General features: G+C 49.1%; 1 protein-coding gene and 1 pseudogene across 1 annotated transcript; both read left to right on the forward strand.

Moving 5' to 3' along the window:
• The first annotated feature begins 1388 nt into the window (after positions 1-1388).
• LOC136513740 (DNA damage-repair/toleration protein DRT100-like) lies at positions 1389-3734 on the forward strand. Its single transcript, XM_066507700.1, has 2 exons — positions 1389-1906; positions 1993-3734. Exon 2 carries the CDS (start codon positions 2063-2065, stop codon positions 3266-3268), a length of 1206 nt encoding a protein of 401 aa, XP_066363797.1. The 5' UTR covers positions 1389-1906; positions 1993-2062; the 3' UTR covers positions 3269-3734.
• A 7323-nt stretch (positions 3735-11057) lies between these two features.
• On the forward strand, positions 11058-20197 carry LOC136510927 (UDP-glycosyltransferase 87A2-like; annotated as a pseudogene).
• The last annotated feature ends 1652 nt before the right edge of the window (positions 20198-21849 follow it).

Below are 21849 nucleotides of genomic sequence, written 5' to 3' on the forward strand. Positions count from 1 at the left end.
TAAATAAGTATTGTTGGTTGGTTTGTGTGAGAGAAAAATACTGTTCTGGTTAGAAATTTACGATCATTTACGATAAGCCACAGCCAAACGAACAGGCTGGGGCATGTAGCCACCATGCACATTCCGGGAACTATTGAGGCTCTTGACCTCTCGTCACCTCCTTGTCCGAGCCTCGTAGATCATGTATAGCCACGTTCCAGCATCCAGTGATTCAGGTGAGATCCAAATTTTCACTCACTAGTCGCCATGTACGTGGTCCTTCCCTTACAAATATTTTGTCACAGCCTCGCCGACGCTGGCATGCTCATGCCAACGCTTTTGGACACGATTGCACACGACAAAACTCCGCCTCACATTCAAAAGACAGACCCAGCCAGCACTGCGTGTACGTTTTGCTTCTGGCACGGCGTATTATTCCCTTCGCCCACGGATGATAAGCTTTAATTTTTTTAATAGTAATTAGTCAACTTAAATATAATCTAGGAAATCAAACTTGCATCAATAAATTTGTATTTAAAGTATATCTGTGAGATGAATTTGAGAATATATTGTGACAGAAATTAAGGGTGAAAATTTGCTCTGTAGGAGTATGATTTTTCTTAAAATACGCTTATCCTTTTTGGATGAGGAAGCAGTAATAATAATCCAAGCTTCCCATTCCGGCGCTTCATCAGTTCCCATCACAGGCGACAAAATCTCCATAAGGCCACAGATGGCCCAGCTGCTCTGCAGAGAAACACCCTATTCGTTTAGGCTTGTTCGACTAATAAGTCATGACTAAAAATACTATTAACTAATTTAATATGAGAGAAAAATACTATTCATTAATTGATACACCATCACTCATAAACCAAATACGACTAAACCACCGTGCTGAAGCCTTTTCTGGCCCCGGAGGCCCGGGCGCCAGCGTGGCGAACAGAACCGCAGAGGCGCGATGGGACCGAGCTAGGTGACCGGCCCGTTACGGTCGCGTCGTGTTCCGGCCCCGTCGCAAACCCCACCGCCACAGGGGTAGATCCACGAGCCCATCGGCCCCCGGCAATGCCAGGTGGGTCCGACGGAGTCCAGGCCCACGAGCAGCGTGACCACGGCCGCGGATCGCAGCTTGCAAAGTATATCGCCTACCACTTCTCGGTTTCTACTGGTGCCAAAAAGGCTCGGACCGGCCCCTCCCCCGAGGCGGTCGCATTGATGGCCGCCAACTGCCACGTGAGCCGAGAGACCCCACCTGTCATGCTCAGGCCCGGGTGCCCCGGCCATACCCGAGCCTCAGGCTCGGACAGCCGTTTGCGCCTCCGAGCCTGCCGCGCAGCCCGGAGCCACTAAAGAATTCGGAAGCCCATCGGAAAAGCAGAGAAGAAGCCAATCAGAGCAGTGGAGGAGGGGAGTAGCGTGGTAGTACCGTAGTAGTGCAGTAGTAGGCGAGCTCGCGGCGAAGCGGAATTGATTGCGCCCACCACCACGTCTTCTCCACCTCCGACCTCACCAAGCCACCATCATTGCCGCCACCGCGCCGCCCGCCCGCCCGCGGGAGCCCAGCTCAGCTGCACATTCTTAACTACTGTTTCTCTCTTGGCTTCTCGGCGAAGTGTAGCGGTTTGCGGGTACTGGAGTGCGGAGAGGGAGAGCAGCGCCGCGGTACGTGTGCGTTGCTGTGCTGTGGGGAAGCCACCACCTCCATTAAAGGCGCTAACGCGCCGCCTCCGCCTCCACGAGAAAGCGAGGCGAGAGGGAGTGAGGGCGTCGTACGCGACCTCAGCTGCCTGACTACCGTCGTCAAGGCCATCTCTTTCCTCCACACTTCCTCCCCTCACGGGGGCAGCCACGTACAAAGGCCAGCACCCTCTCGCCGCACCACCTCCACGCCGTGCGCCTTTAAAGACAGCGCGCGACAAGCTTAAAGGTTCCCACGCCGCCGCTCACGCTGCTCTTTGTGCCACGGCCCGACGCGGTTGATCAGTGCTTTTGATCTGTTCCTTCTTGTTGCAGTTGCGGTTGCAGAGGTGAGTGACAGAGGCAAGAGCCGTCGCGCGCGCGCGAAAGCAGAGGAGGAGCGGCAATGGCGGTGACCGCGCGGCTCGGCGCCGTCGTGGCGTGCGTCGTCTTGGCGGCCGTGGCGGTGGCGCCGCGGCCGGCGGCGGGGATCCTCGACCCGGTCGACTTCCTGGCGCTGCAGGCGGTGCGGCGGTCGCTGGACGACATGCCCGGCTCCGAGTTCTTCGACGGGTGGGACTTCACCACCGATCCGTGCGGGTTCCCAGGCGTGTTCTGCGACGGGGACCGGGTGGCGGCGCTCGCGCTCGGCGACCCCCGGGCGGGGTCTCCGGGCCTGACGGGGAGGCTGGACCCAGCGCTGGGCCGGCTGTCCGCGCTCACCGAGCTGTCGCTGGTGCCCGGGCGCGTCGAGGGGGAGCTCCCGGCGTCGCTCGCGTCGTGCTCGAATCTCCGGTTCCTGGCGGTGAGCAAGAACCTCCTCTCCGGCCAGATACCGGACGGCTTCGGCGCGCTGTCCAACCTCCGGACGCTCGACGTCAGCTTCAATCAGATCTCCGGCACCATCCCGCCGTCCATCGCCGCGCTGCCGTCGATCACCAACCTCATCCTCTGCCACAACCAGCTTACCGGCGGCGTCCCGTCGTTCCCGGACTCGTCCCCGCTCCTCCGGCTGGACCTCAAGCACAATGCGCTCTCCGGCGGCGTGCCCACCCTGCCGGTCGGGCTGCAGTACCTGTCGCTGTCCGCGAACAAGCTCACCGGCACGGTCGATCAGGTGCTGCCCCGGCTGACCCGGCTCAACTTCCTCGACCTCAGCATGAACCAGCTGGAGGGCCCGATCCCGGCGTCGGTGTTCTCGCTGCCACTGTCCGTGCTGCAGCTGCAGCGCAACTTCTTCGCGGGGCTCGTGCAGCCGTCCAACGACGTGACGATCCCGATGGTGGACCTGAGCTACAACCGGTTCTGGGGCCAGCTCTCGCCGCTGCTGGCGGGCGTCGGGCAGCTGTACCTGAACAACAACCGGTTCACCGGCGAGGTCCCCGCGCGGCTGGTGCAGGAGCTGGTGGGCTCCGGCGGCCTGCAGGTGCTGTACCTGCAGCACAACTTCCTGACGGGAATCGAGATATCGCCGTCGTCGTCGCTCCCCTCCACCGTCTCGCTCTGCCTGATGTACAACTGCATGGTGCCGCCGGTGTACGCGCCATGCCCGATCAAGGCAGGGTCGCAGAACACGAGGCCGGCCGACCAGTGCCCGGAGTGGAGGGGCTGAGCTTAGATGATGTCAGGCTGGCTGATCGTGTCTCAGCAACGCCACTGCCACTGCCAATGCCGGATCACCTCGGATCACCGGTTGGAATAGCGGGGTGGCAGAAGAACTGAGGAAGAAGAACAGTGGATGGAGATTGCGAAACGGTGGTCTCTGATTCTTTGATTGTTTTGTCCAGCTGTTACTAGTGTTCTTATTCTTTTTTCGGTTTGGGGGAAGGAGGATAGTTACAGACAAGTAAGTGCCTTAATAATCGGGATTTACAGGTGTAAGTTTTTTTTGTTTAGTTGGAGTATGTGCATTATGTATAGTGAGCAGTACTCCCTTCTTAGCTTCTTTTCTATCACACACACTGGCGCTTGATGCTGTTAGATCAGATGATGGATGGTGTTAAGGAGCCAGTGATGTTATTTATCAAATCATGTCACTGAACAAATCAATGTGAACCAACAAGCATGCACTGTGCTTGATTTTGTTTGCCACGTTATAGTGAATCCCTGTTTGTTGACTGTTAGCGTCGTCTGCAAGTATGCTGTTTCTGGTGGTGTCGTGCTGTGATCTTTTATCCGTGAGATGATTGGATGGTTCGTGGTGTGGTGTCGAAAAGGCCCCCGCTGCTCCTCGCTTCATCTCGATAGGATAGGACTATCTGAATATATATATAAAGTCAATCATTCTAACAGATCTGGCTTGGCAATCTGAATATATATATAAATATCTGATACGAGACCACTGAATTGCTTGCTGCAATTTAATTACTACTTGACATCACAGGTTCTCAATCATTTGGGATTCAGGGACCTCGGTTTAATGGTTCCCTACCTCCCTCTTGTAGTGAATGCCAGGTTATAATTATGCTCTGTTTTCGCTTTTTCGAATACTCTGTTACTCTCTGTCAGTGTAAACAACCCGAAGCTCTGCTGCGCCCTACTCCTACTACTATAGTTATAGAGAGCCACCTGTGGACTCAAGACGAGCATTTCCCTCAGGAATTCAGGATCTCCCTACTGCAATTCAGTGACGACAATTTGAATCTACCCTTCTCTGAATTTGGATGTTGTGGTTCGTTCCACCGAAAAAAAGAAAAATGATGTTGCCACTTGAGTGTTATCATCAGGAATGCTAGCGATAATCCTAGAGGCTTGAAACCATCGATAGTAAGTTAAAACACACTAACCCTCTCGAACCGTACAGTACGTTTCGGTGTGATTCAGTTGTCTCCACGGCTTCCAAATCACAGCCCTAATCCAGCGTGATCCCACATAAACACGCCCTGCCCCGGCTGCTTTTATAAGCAAAATTGCACAGGACGATACCGGTACCCGCAGTACTGTCTCGTCATGGCATGGCGTGGCATCCCAGTCCCAGATCGGGTATTCGTATTAGGGATTTAGCCCTCCCGTTTATTTGATTTATAAGCCGTATTTTTCAGCCAACAAATAATATTTTTCTCTCACAACAAATCAGTTAACGATACCAAGCAATACGAGGAGAACCGAGGCCCGTACGCCGGACGGCGCCTAACGATTCGCGGTCCGCGGACGTGCAGGCCGGACGCACGCTCGCGCAACCGGAAACGAACGATCTCGCGGGATCGGCGCGCGCCAAGGCCGCCCCGGCCAGGACAGACTGGGCGCTACGGCGCTGCTCCCACATGGCCGGCGATCCGACTCGGATGCACCTGCGCTGCAGTGTTACCGCTAGGAGGAGAGGAGCACAGGTGTGTGTACAATTAATTGCACAGCCCGTCATGGCGAGCAGTGATCACAGCGCCCGTGCAGGGTTGGGTGCGCCGCTTTACTGCCACCGGTGTGACGAGCATGATGGCCATTTACTTACGTTCCTTTCGCCCTTGCATCTGTTCTCTCAGCTCAACGCAACAGAGGAGGATAAAGGATGGGTGTCTCACGGTTCCGTAGTATGGTCCCGCAGCCGCAGGCCCGCACGACAGGGACGCGGCACACCGAATTGGCCAAAAAAGCGTGCTGCTGGGTCGTTTGCTGTTGCTTCAGCAAGCAGGTACCTGCTGGCTGTGGGCAGTGGCTGCTGCAACAAAGCAGACTTCCGAGAGATCCACAGCTTTGGCATGTGTTCGGTGGTTGTTTCGGTTCCGGAAAGCCTGACGCCGACTGGTCGTCCCCGTTGCTGGCTCTTTTGACTACCCCCGCGTGACGGCGTCGCCCTTTTGGCGTCCATCTTCTTCTTCCATCCTCGTCGCCGAGAGAATTTTCGAGGGATGTGCAGTGCAGAGTAAAAGCACGGTTTCTCGTCAAAGCAGACGACGCGATTCGTTAAAGAAGAGCAGAGCTCAGGTTCTTTCGGTCTCGCTTGGTAACCAGATGGTCAGTTGACACTGGACTAGTACGCTACAAACGCCGGCGACAAATGTGCTTTTTGGTTTGGCTTCCTCGGCTTTTGAACTCGGCGGAGCTCCGGCGGAACAGAACAGCGCGCCGTGGCACAGTGCACAGGCAGCGTGGGCGGTGGCGTCGGGCTCGATTCGACAACGCGCGGGCGTCAAGGAGACGACGTCATCTTCTTCCCGACTCGCTGTTGGCTCTGCCTCCCTGCCGGGCCCAGAAGCGCCGCCATCTCACCATGTTGTTTCCTTCGATCTTACAAGAGACCACGGCCACAGCTTCTCTGTCAAACCTGTGCAGCTGTGCTTAACTTGCAGTCAACCGGGGTTAACATGCCGTGGCTAGCAAACATGGCTAGTTGTAAGACTGAGAATCAGAAAAAAAGATAGTTGGATTTGGTGGTGGTCTCGTCTCCGCATGCTCCATTATTTTTCCGGTTTCTGCCTGTGACTCTGAGGGTGTGAGTTGCAATGGAGCAGCAAGCGCGCTGATTGACCTGCCCAGAGGAGGATTAGAGGAGGCCAGGGACTGAAGATTTGGGTTTTTGTAGTTTCTGGCTATAGAGACAAGGACGTCCTTGGCCCGATGGTGTAACTGAGCAGTGGGAGCGTCAGTCGCAGCCGTTGAGATTGTTGGCAATTTGCGAGGATGGCATCAAGGGCATTGTGATTGGAGTGATATGGTTAGTAGTGTTGACACCACTAGAGTCAAGCAAGAAGGAAAAAGAACGCAACATGATATGAAGGTATGGTGCCCCCCCTGGAAGAAAGAAGGTGGAATTGGAGATATGATTGTAAAAAAACTGGGCTGTTGATTTCTCATCCAACAGCTAAAGAAACTAAAATATTTTTAATAAAAAATACGAGTAAAGTCCACCAACTGTCCTCGATCCTATTCGGATGTGTCATTCCGGTCTCTCTCACAAATCGATCGTTTAAGTCCTCAAACTTGTTAATCTGTGTCATCTCGGTCCCTAAACTCTTAAACCACTCACTTAGGTCCTCGAACTTGTTCGACTGCATCATCTAGGTCCATAAACTTGTGAATCATCCGTTTAGATCCTTAAACTTGTTCAGTTGTGTTATCTCGGTCACTAAATATTATAAACTTACAAACTCAATATATATTTATAGAACTATCCAAAAATTATAAATCTAATTCTGTTAGACTCCTGCTAACATGTACTTTAAATTAGAATAAAAGAAATCAACATGTACTTTCTATTTTTAACTTTATAGTTAAATAACTAAATAGGCACGTGTCTAAAAATGTACGTGCATATTTAGTTATTTAATTACAGAGTTAAAAATAGAGAGTACATGGTGATCTCCTTTATTCTAATTTAAAGTACATGTTTACGGGAGTCTAACAAAATTAGATTTATAATTTTTGGATAGTTCTATAAATATATATTGAATTTATAAGTTTACAGTATTTACAATATTTAGGGAACGGGATGACACAACTAAACAAGTTTGAGATTCTAAATGGGTGATTTGCAATACCGGGATGACACAACTGAACAAGTTTGAGGATCTAAACGGATGATTTGTAAGTTTAGGGACCTAAATCATACAGCCGAACAAGTTCGAGCACATAAGCGAACGATTTACGAGTTTAGAGATCGGGATGATATAGATGAACAAGTTTGAGAATTCATACGATCGATTTGTGAATTTATAGACCAAGATGATACAATCGAACAAGAAGGCCATCAAATTGAGAATTCACACATACTCTCGATGTTGTCAACTCAGTCCAATTTATTTTAGTTCTGCAAGTTCTTTCACTCGTACTTTGTAGCTTTTTCTTCTGCATTTCTGTACTTTATTCCCCTTGTATTTTCTCTTGTTTCCTCTCTGAGCCTCTTGGCTTTGCACCTGCATTTGTACAGTTGCAATTTTAATATTAGGGGCCTCCCCTCCCGACTTAAAAAAAAAAGAGACGACACAGTCAAACAAGTTCGAACATCGCTAGTTGTCGAATAAGAGGGTGTTTGGTTCCACGGACTAAATTTTAGTCTATATCACATCGGACGTTTGGATGCTAATTAGGAGGAATAAACATGAGTTAATTATAAAACTAATTACACAGATGGAGACTAATTTACGAGACGAATTTATTAAGCCTAATTAACCCGTCATTAGCACATATTTACTGTAGCACCACATTGTCAAATCATGGACTAATTAGGCTCAAAAAATTCGTCTCGCAAATTAGTTGTAACCTGTGTAATTAGTTATTTTTTAGTCTATATTTAATACTCCATGCATGTGTCCAAATATTCGATGGGAAAGAGACTAAAATTCGGTCTAAGAAACCAAACAAACCCTAAATTGTCCCTATTTATGACCCCCATGCGGGCAATGCTTGTGTTCTTCTTAGATCTAGACGTAAATGAACTGTGTTTAAATGATCTCATGCCGAGCCATCTATATATAATTAGGACGAGCCATTATACACCAAGGCAATAAGGAAAGAGAAGGTATACAGGACGGGTCATCATACGGATTATATTCGTATATTTCATGAGTATTACGAGGATTAAAGGCTGGATAGCTGCAATTGCTTTCTGCACCGTCGCAAACTCACAAGGATGATCTATGGTTCCCAGTACTTGTACGTCCCAGTGTTAATATCTCCAAATTCCCATGTCCGTAACGGTTTTATTACTATCGTCTGAACTCCCAGTGAGTGAATACCTTCAATTCTTACCCGATCGCATCCTCGCTGGCAGTGGCATCGCTTGCTCTAGCTGTTCCATTCGTACATATCGGTACACTGTTCCCTCACACCTGCCCCGTTCGTTGCGAACTTTTGGTACTCCGTACGTTATTACGTGCATCGCACTACAGAGAAGTGTCCCTTAAGCCAAACACAACAAGTCTACACTAACAACCGTAAATAGACAGACAAATTTCTTACGCATACCCAGGCACCGGCGGTCCGCGCATCTGCCACCAGATGCGGTGGTCGACCGGTTGCCTCCACACCTCTCTCGGTCGAGGTCGTCCCGGCCGGCTGGCTGGCCGGCCACGGCCGTTTGTCGACCGGCCCACACGGAAGCCGCGGTGGCCGTCATCGCCCTGGCGATTGGCGAAACTGAGCCCTTGCGCGTGCGTGCACACTCGTACGCATCGTCACACGTGTACTCTTCATTCAATTCCCCTGTCCGGAATACGGATGATGGGCTGAGTTTTGTTCTTCGTGAACACGATGAGCTAGAGAAGAAGGGCTTTCGAACATTATAATATTTTCGCTAATGCCACGAAGCGGACGTCCGGACACACTGTTGGGCTGTGCGACGTCAGCTCAAGACCCCTCGCTCTCTCGTTTCTAAATAAAAAAATGCTGATGCTAGTAAGAGGGCATCCGGGCGACCGGACGCACCGTTAGTGGGCCGCATGACGCCAGACCCCACGCTCCTCTATTTCTGAATAAAAAATCAGTTTGTCCATGGACTTGTTTCTATTCGCTCACTTACTTATATCTGCTCGTCTGCCACCTCTAGGCTACAGCGCTCGGCCGCTGACATGGCTAGGCGCGACGGGCGACCACCTCCGAGGTGTAGCGCTTGGGCGTCGACCTTGCTAGGCCACTCCGACGCATCGCCGCCGCCATCCCCCGCCGCGCCAAGCCCGTCCTCCGCTGCGCCCAGGGTGCGTTGACCCATGCCGTGGAGCAGGTGCTCGGGCAAGGGTGCTCATGCGCCTCGCGCGGGTGCTCCCCCAGGCCACTGAGCAGGTCCTCGCCCAGAGGTGCACCGGCGAGCGCTCCATGCACCACGGTGGCGTCAAGCTCCGTGATTCGTCCAAGCAGCAAGGTGACATTGCGCGTTTCAGATGTTTTATTTGGATGTTGCAAGTGTTTCATGTGGATGTTTTAAAAGTAGATCGGGATGTTGCATATGTTGCAATAGTTGTACACGTATGTTGCAAGTGTGTTTATCTGAATGTTGCACGAGTTTCACACATATGTTGCATGTGTTTTATCTAAATGTTGCATATATTTTGCAACGGATTTTTCAAGCGTTTTTCATGTGTTTTTACAAGTATTTAGACGTATGTTGCAAATGTTTCAACTATTTTCTTTGGATGTTTCAAAAGTAGATCGAGTGTTGCATCTTTCTCATCGCCTTCTGCTTCCTTGCCTCGGTATCTCCTCCTCTTCTCAATGCTGGTGATGTTTAGACGACATGGGCCCGCGTGAGAACAGGGGGCGTGGGTGAGGCAAGTTGTTCGAGTGGCGTACCAAACGGGTGGGGTGTACGGAATAGAGCAGGCGCTGGGCGTGGGAAGCGGGCTCCAGACACGGACCTTGCGCCGGACGTCTGGAAGCTAGTCGTTGAGTTATATTTTAGCCCACAAGCATGTGCAGGAGCCTGGAGAACAGGGAAGGTGTCTGCTAGCGGAGCCTCGTTGATATGACATTCAAGGCCCGTCACGCGGAGTGCCATATCTGGGCCAACTATAGCCCATGGACCAATTTGGCACCCATTCATTACCACATAGCCTGTTCGGTTGGCTGATTCGTATCGTTGCTGATTCGTGAAGAAGTACTGCTGGTTGGTTTGTGTGAGAAAAAAATAATGTTCCAGCTAGAAATTTACGATCGTTTACGATAAGCCACAGCCAAACGAACAGGCCGATGCACGCGACATTTTGCCACTCCTAAGCCACCACCAACCTGGCAACCACCTCCACATCCTCCACGGCCATCATCCACCGTGCCAAGGCGAAGGCAAAGCGGCTTCACGCGTGAGGAAAACAGCTATAGTTTTCAGTTTCAGTTGACGATTGACCTTTTTTTTTTGAACCTGACGATTGACCCCGTTGGCCGTTGCCGTGCCGATGTTTTTTTGGTTGCCATTGCGGATCAGGAATAGCCCTAGGCCCAGCCCAATAAAGAAATATAGCCATGATGCGTAGCTAGTCTTTTCTTTCTTTCTTCTTCTTTCTTTCTGTTTTTGCCATGTCTGTTCAAGAAAATCGGGTCTCAACGAGCCCAAAATTGAACTGGCCCAGGGTCTTCTTCAGAGACGCCCTTTCTCTTCTTGCGCCAATCTTCGACACAATTGCAAAGCCTGGTCCTTGCTAATACTTATCGGGCTGATTTGGAGATCTTGTGCAGCTGTGCTTGAAAATAAAACGCGATCCGAACCCCAAAATGTTCTCCTTTTATTTTCTGATTTTCATAGGACGCAATCAGCGAAACTATCATGGGTTCAGAAAAGTAATGGAAGGTGTCAGAAATGGCGTGCAGTTCATCATGGGCATGGCCATTCACCAGATCCCGGAGGATATCGAGGCAGAGGCACCACCAACCAACCCCGCAGCATGACTCTGCGTCCCCAATGGCGGATCTCGTCACGGTTCACAAGACCACCTCAAGGTTTCTCGTGTGAGAGTGCGCCTCGACCAGGCGGTGGTGCAATGGGCTCCACGGCGGCACCGCCGTGCCACCTCGTGACCGGGCCGTACCCGGGCCGCGGCCACGTCAACGCGATGCTGAACCTGTGCCACCTCCTGGCAGCTCGAGACGGCGTCACCATGTTAGTTGATCTCCACCAATAGGCCCAACGGTCTATTGGGCCCTTGCCTCTGCTCCCTGATCGGGAGAGTCCAACCCTAACTGGTTGGTGGGCCCTTGTCGCAAAGCACATATATATAGAGAAGTGAGGAACTAGGCTCGGGTCACGAGGTTGAACGGAGCCGCCATCCCACCTATAGAAAACCCTAATCCGATCCTAAAGAGGTGCTGCCAGCGACGGGATGTGCCGACCGACGACCGTCGTCGCCTCTGCAGGCCACGGGAACACCACTGGATCGCCACCTTGTCTCCTCACCGGCCGCGCCGAGCACTGACGTCCGCGAGGACTACACCGAGCCGGAGCTGTATCTACACTGGACGCCTACTACGCCGCGGCACCGGCGTCTACGTTGCTGTTGCGTCGCAACAGAGAAAGGCGAGGAGGCTTACCGAATCCATGGTTACACACAGAGGTACACACCATCGATCCTAACAATGGTACCAGAGCTAGGTTGCCTCTGTGTAACCCTAACCCTAATCAGATAAAAGAAGAAAGAAAGGGAGACCGGGGTGGCGGACGTCACTGTCTACCGGTCACCACCGCCACCACGCGGGGGGAAAGATGCCGCACCGTTCACCGGCGCACGGCAAGAGAAAAGAACCGAACACTTCTTTTCGGATCTGAACAGAGAAGAGGTTCCCTAACTGGGAAAAGAAGAAAGGGCTCTCGGCACTTCAAACCGAACCCTAAACCCATAAAAGCTTTCAACGGGAAGAGAAACAGTAGAAAGAAGAAGAAGATTGGGTTCGAATTTGGCCGAACCCTAAGACCTAACCATAATTTTAACCCCATCCCGAATCGATTCAAAAGATCTCTAACCCTAACTCGCGACTAGGAAGGGGAAAAGAGGGATTCGATACAAATCAAAGAAAAGAAAGGAAATCCAAAGAAGGGAAAAAGAACAGGGGTCGGCACTTGAACCCTAACCCTAGATCCCATTCGGATGAACTCCGAAAAGAAAAGAAAGATCACAAAAGCAAATCAGAGAAAGGGAAAAGGGGAAGGTCGGATACCGAACCCTAACCCTAGATCTAAACCCTAATCCCCAACACTCAATGGTTCAGATAAGAGGAAAACATATCCAAACCGAAAGGGGAAGAGGGGGAAGGGGGTGGCTTACCTCGCCGTCGTGCAGCGTTGCTGTCACGCCGGCGCACGGGGAAAAGAAAGAGCTGAGTCGGGGGAGCTGGCTCGCCGGGCTCGGCCAAGAAAGCGCCGTGGCCAGGCCGCTCGACGGCGGCGTGCTCACCCGTTGGGGAGCACGCGCGCCGGCGAGGGGGCCGGCGACAGCCCCATGGCCGCTCCATCGTTGTCGCTCTCGCTTCGCTCGCTCTCGGTCGCTGTTGCGCTGCGCTGAGAAGAGGTGAGGTAGAGAGAGAAGAGAGCAGCGAAGAAGAGAGAGAGAGCAAAGGAAGGAAATGAGCTAGGGTTTCGGGCACCGGCGCGGCGTCGGTTTTTATACCGCCCGAAATGAACGCGCAGCCGTCGGATGCAGACGAACGACCAAGATTAAATGGGCCAACTCGCGGCCCAGGCGGGCGCGCGCGGCCGAATCACTTTGCCGGCCCAGGCCCAGGTTGCAGCCTGGGTGCGGTCGGGCGCCGCGCAGCTGTGTGGGCCGAGCCGGCTTTTGCCAATCTTGGGCCAAAATATTGAAGAAGGAGCCCGTTTTCGATTTTTTTCTTTTTCTATAAAATTGAAAAATGGAAATTGGCTCAAAAGAAAATATAGATAAAGTAATTTTTCCCTGTGGGTAAAATTCAAGAAATTGAGTATATGTTTTCCGCTGCTAAAGAAAAGGTATATTCTCTATTGATTTTGAACAGACATGATATTTAACTGGAGAAAAGGAAAGTTTTTCCAGTAAATATTTATTTCCTGGAAATTGATTAATGGATTAAAGAAAATAGAAAAAGCAATTTTCCCTGTGGGTAAAATTTAAGAAAAAGAGATTTTTTTTCCACAACCAAAGAAAAGTTGTTTATACTCCAGTTATTTTAAACCAATGTGGTATTTAATTGGAGAAAAAGAGATTTTTTCCGCTGCTAAAGAAAATGTTGATTCTCCAGTTATTTTTGAACCAATGTGGTATTTAATTGGAGAAAAAGAGATTTGACATGATTATGATGTTGTTATTTTCTGACCAACGTTGTTAATAACAATATCATAATCTTAATGATTTATGCATTAATTCTACTTCTGCCCAACGGTGATGCAGAATTAGTATATAAGAAGAGTTATAAATTTTAAAGATTTATGTATTAATTCTACTTCTGTCCAACGGTGATGTAGAATTAGTGTGTAAGAACAGTTGGAAAAGTTAAAGATTTATGTATTAATTCTATTTCTGCCCAAAGATGATGTAGAATTAGTGTATAAGAATAATTGTATGTTTTGATTTTGACCAACGTTGAAATCAAGGCATGCAAATGGTGTTATTTATATGTTAAGAAAAGGTTTGACCTGGTTTTCATCTTATCTAAGGTGGACTGGGTAGTCACCTCACCATGTTCCACTGAGTTTTGTGTCACCGGTGAAGGAGACAAAAGAGAATAATGCCACTTGGGCAACTAAAGAAAGGGATTTTGAATCCCAAAAGATGTCCTATGACTTTTATGCATAGGAAGTGGGTCACTGCCAACAAGAAATGTTTGGCTGTGATAAAGAACATGATTGAACCTACAATTATGGGCTTAATCCTAGAGTGTGACACGGTCACCGAGTACCTCGATAGAATAAAGAGTCAGTTCACTGTCTCTTTAAAGACATATGCTACCCAGCTGATAAAGCAGCTGGTGACAGAGTGTTACTCTAGAAATGGTGGCATAAGAGAGCTCACGATGCGTTGTCGAAATTATAGCATTATCGTTCAGGCCATATTTCGAGGGAGAGAATAGAAAGATAAGTTAAGAAGATATTCTTCCTCCATTAGAGCTCTTAGATTTAGAACAATGTAGAGAATACATAAAAGAAAAGTATGTAAAGAAGATTAAGAAAGATGACAAACGAAGCACATGAATTTTATAGATTATTCACACAGACATCTGTGGTCAGTTTCCTGTAAAGAGTGTGGATGGTAATGATTCGTTCATAACATCCACAGATGATTACTCCTATTATGACTATATTTATCCAATTAAAGAAAGAAGAGAAGCATTGTATAAATTTAAGATATTAAAGATAAAGATAGTCAGGTCTGACCGTGGGGGAGTACTACGGTCGGCATACCCCATATGGCCAAGTTCCTAGACCTTATGCAGGGTTCTTACAGGAGAATGGCAAAGTAGCCCAGTATTCTATACTGGACGAACCTCAGCAGAATAGAGTAGCTAAAAGAATCAATCGTACCATGATGGATATGGTGGGTAGTATGATAAGTTACTCCACCTTACAGTTGAGCCTATGGATGGAGGCGTTAAAAACCCCATTCATATTCTCAAAAGAGTACCAAGTAAGTTGGTGCCCAAAACGTCGTATGAGTTGTGGACAGAAAGAGTACCCTCACTAAACCACTTGCGTGTGTGTGGGGAGCCCTGCTGAGGCTAAAGTATTTAACCCAAACATTGGAAAGTTATATTCCAAAATAGTAAGTTGCCATTTGTTTGACTACATAGAAAAGTCAAAAGGTTTTTGTTTCTACTGTCCAGAGAGACACACAAAGTTTGTGGAAACGAGACACGTTGTTTTCCTAGAGGATAAAAAGATGAGGGGGAGCATGGTAGCTCGAGAAATTGACCTTGAAGTGAAGCGGGTGTATGCGCCCACTCCAATGATTCATGAGCCAATTTTCTTACTACATGCTGTCGCTACACCGACAGTGCAAGATACTATGGTGTCAGCACCTGTTGTTAACAATGAATGGAAATGAGGAACCTGTTCTTCAGGATTCTATAGAACCTATTGCCACATATGAGGGGGAGCAACAACAGCCTCAAACAGTAGATGTGCCAAATGTGGAGGCCCCTAGAAGGTCTCAAAGAGTTAGAAAATCAGTTATTTCTGCTGATTATGAAGTGTATAACACTAAGGAATTTCAAATGGAGGATGATCCCACCTCATTTGAAGAAGCCATGAGAAGTGATCATTCATCAAAGTGGCTTGAGGCCATAGAAGATGAAATAAAATCGATGAATACCAATAAAGTTTAGGATTTGGAAATAATTCCTAAAGGAGCCAAAACAGTAGGCTGTAAATGGGTCTATAAAACAAAACTTGACTCTCAAGGGAATATAGAGAAATATAAAGCGCGACTTGTGGCAAAAGTCTATATGCAAAGAGAAGGGATTGATTACAATGAGACATTTTCTCTAGTCTCATATAAAGTTTCCTTCAGAATCATAATGGCATTAGTGGCACATTACGATTAAGAATTACATCATATGGATATAAAGACGGCATTTCTCAACAGAGACTTGTAGGAAAATATTTACGTGGCACAACCGAAAGGTTTTGTCATGGAAGGAAAAAAACGAATGGGATGCCGCCTAAAGAAATCCATTTATGGATTAAAACAAGCTTCAAGACAGTGGTACTTGAAGTTTGATCAGACAATAAAGAATTTTGGGTTTTAAAGAGAATATAGAGGATAATTATGTCTATGCAAAGTTTAAGAATGAGAAGTTTATCTTCCTTATCCTGTATGTGGATGATATCTTACTTACTAGTAGCGATGTCAGTCTACTACAGGAGACAGAAGTTTTGTCCTCAAAACTTGATATGAAAGATCTTGGTGAAGTCTCGTTCGTTCTAGGAATCGAGATTCACTGAGATAGAAGAAAAGGGGTATTAGGACTGTCACAAAAGGCATACATAGAAAGAATCTTAAAGAAAGTAATTCAGTATGCACAAAATGTAGTCTCTCACCTGCTCCTATAGTCAAGGGCGACAGATATGGTGATTTTCAATGCCCTAAGAACCAATATGAGCTCAATCAAATGAAAGTGGTTCCATATGCTTCAGCTGTCGAAAGCTTGCAACATGCTCAAGTATGTATGCGCCCTAACTTGGCATTTGTTACCGGGTTTTTACTTGGTAGATTCTAGAGCTATTCTGGAACAGAATACTGAAATTGATAAAGAAAGTCTTGCGTTATTTGCAAGGAATGAAAGGCCTCATGATGACGTATAGAAGATCTGATTGACTCCACATAGTGGAATATTCAGATTCTGATTATGCGACAGTGTATATATATCCAGACGTGGATTTTCTATCATCTCGCAAAGGGGAGTTATTTCATGAAAAAGCTCAAAGCAAACTATCATTACATCGTCCACAATGTATGACAGTTTGTAGCGTGTTATGAGGCAACGGGCAGGTGAACTGACTAAAGAAGTTCATACCCGGTTTGAAGGTGGTTGACGACATCTATAGACCACTTAAAGTTATACTGCGATTATAATCTGGCAGTACAGTATGCTCACAACATAAGTCAAGTGGTGCTGCCAAACACATTGACATAGAGTATTATGTTGTGAAAGATAAAGTCCAGGATCAAGTCATAAGTCTTGAGCATATAAGTACAGAAAAGATACTCGTGGATCCGCTTACAAAAGGCTTACCACCCAACATGTTTAGAGAACATGGTGTTCAGAGAACATGTAGCTAGCATGGGTTTAAGGGAAAGCCTAAAATTCCTGGACAAAAGAAGGCCCAAAGATAAGGATCTATTTCAGAACAGAGTAGTGTATTGTAGCTGTTAAGTCTATCGGCAATGGACCGTGACGATGAGACATGCTCTATGAGCTAATCTGTAATGGAATGAACAAAAATAAATGATATGAAAGTGAAAGATGGAATGAGATCAAGGGGGAGAATGTTAGTTGATCTCCACCAATAGGCCCAACGGCCTATTGGGCCTTTGCCTCTGCTCCCTGATCGGGGGAGCCCAACCCTAATTGGTTGGTGGGCCCCTGTCGCACAACACATATATATAGAGGAGTGAGGAACTGGGCTCGGGTCACGAGGTTGAACGGAGCCGCCATCCCAACTACAGAAAACCCTAATCCGATCCTAAAGAGGTGTTGCCAGCGACGGGATGTGCCGACCGACGACCGCTGTCGCCTCTACAGGCCACGGGAACACCACTGGATCGCCACCTCGTCTCCTCACCGGCCGCGCCGAGCACCGGCGTCCGCGAGGATTACACCAAGCCGGAGCTGTCTCTACACTGGACGCCTACTACGCCACGGCACCGGCGTCTACGCTGCTGCTGCATCGCAGTAGAGAAAGACGAGGAGGCTTACCGAATCCATGGTTACACACAGAGATACACACCATCGATCCTAACACACAAATCACTGTCGTCGTCACCGAGGAGTGGCTCGGCCTCCTCGGCGCCTCGGCGGCGCTGCCAGACCTGGGCCCGCGCGTCCGCTTCGAGGCCATCCCAAACGTGATCCCCTCGGAGCACGGCCGCGCCAACGACATGGTCGGCTTCCTGGAGGCCGTGCACACCAAGATGGCGTCGCCGTTCGAGCGGCTTGCTGCCCATGTCTCCGGGTGCGAGCAGCTGTGCAACTCGTATACTAACATTGTTCTTCTTTGGCATGTCAACATTTCCGCAAGCTGATCTCGTGCTCTTATGCAGATGTTACTGATCCTTGTTTGATTGAAAACTACATTCCTGGCACGAAATCAATCAGGTTCGCTGATGTTGTGCCCACACCCACACACACCAATTCGATAGTGCTGGACATCCTCTGCAAAGAAAGCACAATGTATCATCTTCACCACCTTCCAATAGCTCGAGAGCGACGCCATCGACGCGCTGAGGCAAAACCTTCCTTTCCCAGTGTACGCAGTTGGCCCCCTGCATCCCTTTCATGGCACTGCAAGAGCACAACAAGGCCAGTCCAGACGGTGACGGCTATATGGCGTGGCTGGACGCGCAGCCCGCGTGCTCGGTGCTGTACGTCTCGCTCGGCTGCTTCCTCTCGGCGTCCGCCGCCCAGTTCGACGAGATTGCCGCTGGCCTGGCCGAGATCAAGGCCCGGTTCCTGTGGTGCTCCGCGACGCCGACGCGTGCTCCCGCATGAGAGGCCTGATCCGCAAAGGCGACTCCGGCCGCATCGTGCCGTGGACGGACCAGCTGAGGCCTGAGGGTGCTGTGCCACCCTTCGGTCGTGGGGTTCTTCACCCACTGTGGCTTGAACTCGACGCTCGAGGCGGTGTACGCCGGCGTGCCCATGCTCACCCTGCCCATCGCGTTAGACCAGCCGACCACAGCCGGCTCGTCGCCGAGGTGTGGAAGACTGGGGTCGGCCTCAGGGACATGGCCCGGGCGAAAAAAATGCAAAAATGGGACTCTAAACATGACGTGTTTGCAGATTTGACACTCATCCATATTTCATAGACATAGATGGACCCATATATCATCCACCCCGAGTGTTAAATCTGTAAGAGTTAAATGCACCGGCGGTCCTCGAACTTGTAGACGTGTGTCACATAGGTCCATGAACTTGGAAAATGCATTTTTTGTCACTAAACTTGTTAAGTGGTGCACCGCAGACCCATACCAGCCACGTGGACATTTTTTGTTGACGTGGCATGCTAGTATGACATATAATTTTCATTTAACCCCTCACATCTATTTTTCTCATAAAAAATAGACCCAGCGCCCGCCGTGCTTAAGAACACACCGAGCCGACGCAGACCACGGAGCCTCGCCTTCGTCGCGACTGCTCTGCCACCGTTCCCACGCTTGCTCCACTGTGCAGGTCTCTTCCTCCAGGGCGGCGAGCAGTTTTGACACGTCGCTCGTCTCGATCTTGGCAGCCGGCTCGGCCGCCGGCGACGGGCTATGCGCCTTGGCGGGCGTCCCAGCTCCCGCGGGTCGGCGTCCCCCTGCAGCCGCTCGTCCAGCAGCGCGACAAGCGCCACCCCTTCGCTGACATTCCTCGCGGCCACCAGCGGGAAGTACTCTGACAGCGACGCGCCGTGCTCCGTTGTCACCCAGCCTTGGCGGTGATGGGCACGCCGGAGATCCACTCTGGCGCGAGGTACCCGATGGTGCCCCGCACCGTCGTAAGGACGCGGCTGAAGTCCCTCCCCACCAGTTTCGCCATGCCGAAGTCGGCGACCTTGGGGACGAGGTCCTCGTCGAGCAGGATGCTCTGCGGCTTCATGTCGCAGTGGATGATGCAGTCCCGGCAACCCTCGTGGAGGTACAGCAAGCCTCGGGCGGCGCCAAGCGCGATCTGGAACCTGGCGCTCCAGCTCAGCGTCGGCGGCGCCGCAGCTCCCCCAAAAAGCACCCTGTCCAGCGAACCGTTGGGCATGTTTGGCGGCGCCGGAGGACGAGGTTCGACCGTCGCACTGACCCCCCCTCCGCACTGTCTCCTCCATCGAGGAGCGCCTTCGTCACGGGACTTGGCGAGGGACCCATCCTCGGACGCCTCCTCCAGTGCCTCCCACGGCTTGCTCTCCTGCAGCCGCCGCCCGCAGCCGGACTCCACGCCCGCCCCCGACGGCAGCGGCCGCGGCCCGCGCTTCTTCTTGTCGAGCATGGAGCAGTGTCGCTGAAGCCTCCCTATTCGATGCATTCCTAAGCACGGCGGGCGCTGTGTCTGTTTTTTATGAGAAAAATAGATGTGAGGGGTTAAATGAAAAATTATGTCATATTAGCATGCCACGTCAGTAAAAAAATATCCACGTGGCTGGTATGGGCCTGCGGTGCACTACTTAACAAGTTTAGTGACCTAGAAATGCATTTTCCAAGTTCATGGACCTATGTGACACACGCCTACAAGTTCGAGGGCCGCTGGTGGATTTAACTCAATCTGTAGACACCCCATATTTGGAGTCCCATTTTTGCAAGAGGAGATCGCCGCGGCCGTGGAGAGGCTGATGCGCCCTGACACGGCCGAGGTCCAGGACATTAGGAAGCGAGCGGCGCTATGGAAGGATGCGGCTCGGGCTGCGTCTGAAGACGGTGGATCCTCGTGGAAAGATGTCACGTCTTTCATCAACTTCGTTTCACATTGAGATCTCCGAATCTCAAACGGAGTCACTTCAGCAGTACAAACTAGGCTGCACCTGTTGGTGCTGTGATTTTTTTTTATTTGCAGAGTGTGCGTGCTGCACACAGTGACACAGATGAACCACAACAACTTGGGCCGGGTAGGGTGTGCTTATAAGAGGAGCACTGTAGGTGCTGTGAACTGTGGTCGATTCTCACAGAATTAGTGTGATATCTGAATGTTAGCAGAATCTTCAGTTAGACAACAATAAACATGTTGCTGCATCCAGTTGACAGCAGCTCTTTTAATTGTTCAGATCAAAGTTCAGAAGATTTGAAAACCTCACAGGTAGAATTTTTAAAATTCGCTTCGTGAAATCATCCGAAAGAAAAAAATGTTCCAGTCAATCACAAATTAATAAAGCATTTTATGAAAGCAAATAAGAAACTTTCAAAGTGAAGTGTTGTATAATTGGTTCTCAGCGAGTCACTGGCAGGATCTTTGAATAATTGCTGCTTCATCTCCCTTTCAATCACGAAGTGTTTCAGGAGTCATTCAAATCTGTAATTTGGACAGTCTTACAAAAGTGAAAAACTTTAGGTGACAAAATTCACAGGGAGTCAGTGTGATCTGATTGAATGTTAGCAGCATCTTCATGCAGTTGACAACAGCTCTTGTAATTGTTTGGATCAAAGTTCAGAAGATTTTGAAAACCTCACGAGTAGCATTTTTAAAATTCACTTCATAAAATTATTCGAAAGAAAGAAATGTTCAGTCAATCGCAAATTAACAAAGCATTTTGTGTAATCATTCAGAAATTTTCAAAGGGAAATGTTGTATAATTGGTTTCTTAGTGCTGGGATCTTTGAGCAATCGCTGCCTCATCGCTCTTTCAAACAAGTGTATTTTCAGTCAATCACGAAGTGTTTCAGGAGTCATTTCAATCTGTAATTTTGGCAGTCTTACAGAACTATGAATTTTTTTTAAGGAGACAAAATTCTAGGAGGGAGTCAGTGTGATCTCTGAATGTTAGCAGAATCTTCAGTTAGGCGCTTGTTTTGATTGTTCAGAAGATTTTAAACCTGCTGTTTCATGTAGTTGACAGCAGCTCTTTTAATTGTTCAGAACTTCAGATCTTCCCTTGTTCAGAAGATTTGAAAACTTCACAGGTAGCATTTTTAAAATCCACTTCCTGAAATCATCCAAAAGAAAGAAATATTTCGGTCAATCACAAATTAACAGAGTATTTTGTGAAATTAATCAGAAATTTTCAAAGTCGAATATTCAGTGAGTCACTGGGATCTTTGAATAATCGTTGCTGCTTTATTGCTCTTTCAGTTAGTCAACCACGAAGTGTTTCAGGAGTCATTTATAAAACTGTTAAAAAATCTTAAGACAAAATTCTCATGGAGTTAGTGTGATCTCTGAGTGTTTGCAGAATCAGAGTTAGTGTGATCTCTGAATGTTGGCAGAATCTTCAGTTAGGCGCAACAATAAACATGATGCTTCATCCAGTTAGCTCTTTTGCCTATTCGGCTGCCCTTATTTGCAGTGCTGCAGCTGTATCTATTGCTTTTCTACCTACTGTTGTTGTCTCACACGCGCAGCCGCTGCAGCTGCAAATGAGTCAGTCGAACAAATTAACAATGCATTCTGTGAAATCAATCAGACATTTCA

Source organism: Miscanthus floridulus, chromosome 16 (assembly GCF_019320115.1).
Source record: "Miscanthus floridulus cultivar M001 chromosome 16, ASM1932011v1, whole genome shotgun sequence".
Classification (NCBI taxonomy): Eukaryota; Viridiplantae; Streptophyta; class Magnoliopsida; order Poales; family Poaceae; genus Miscanthus; species Miscanthus floridulus.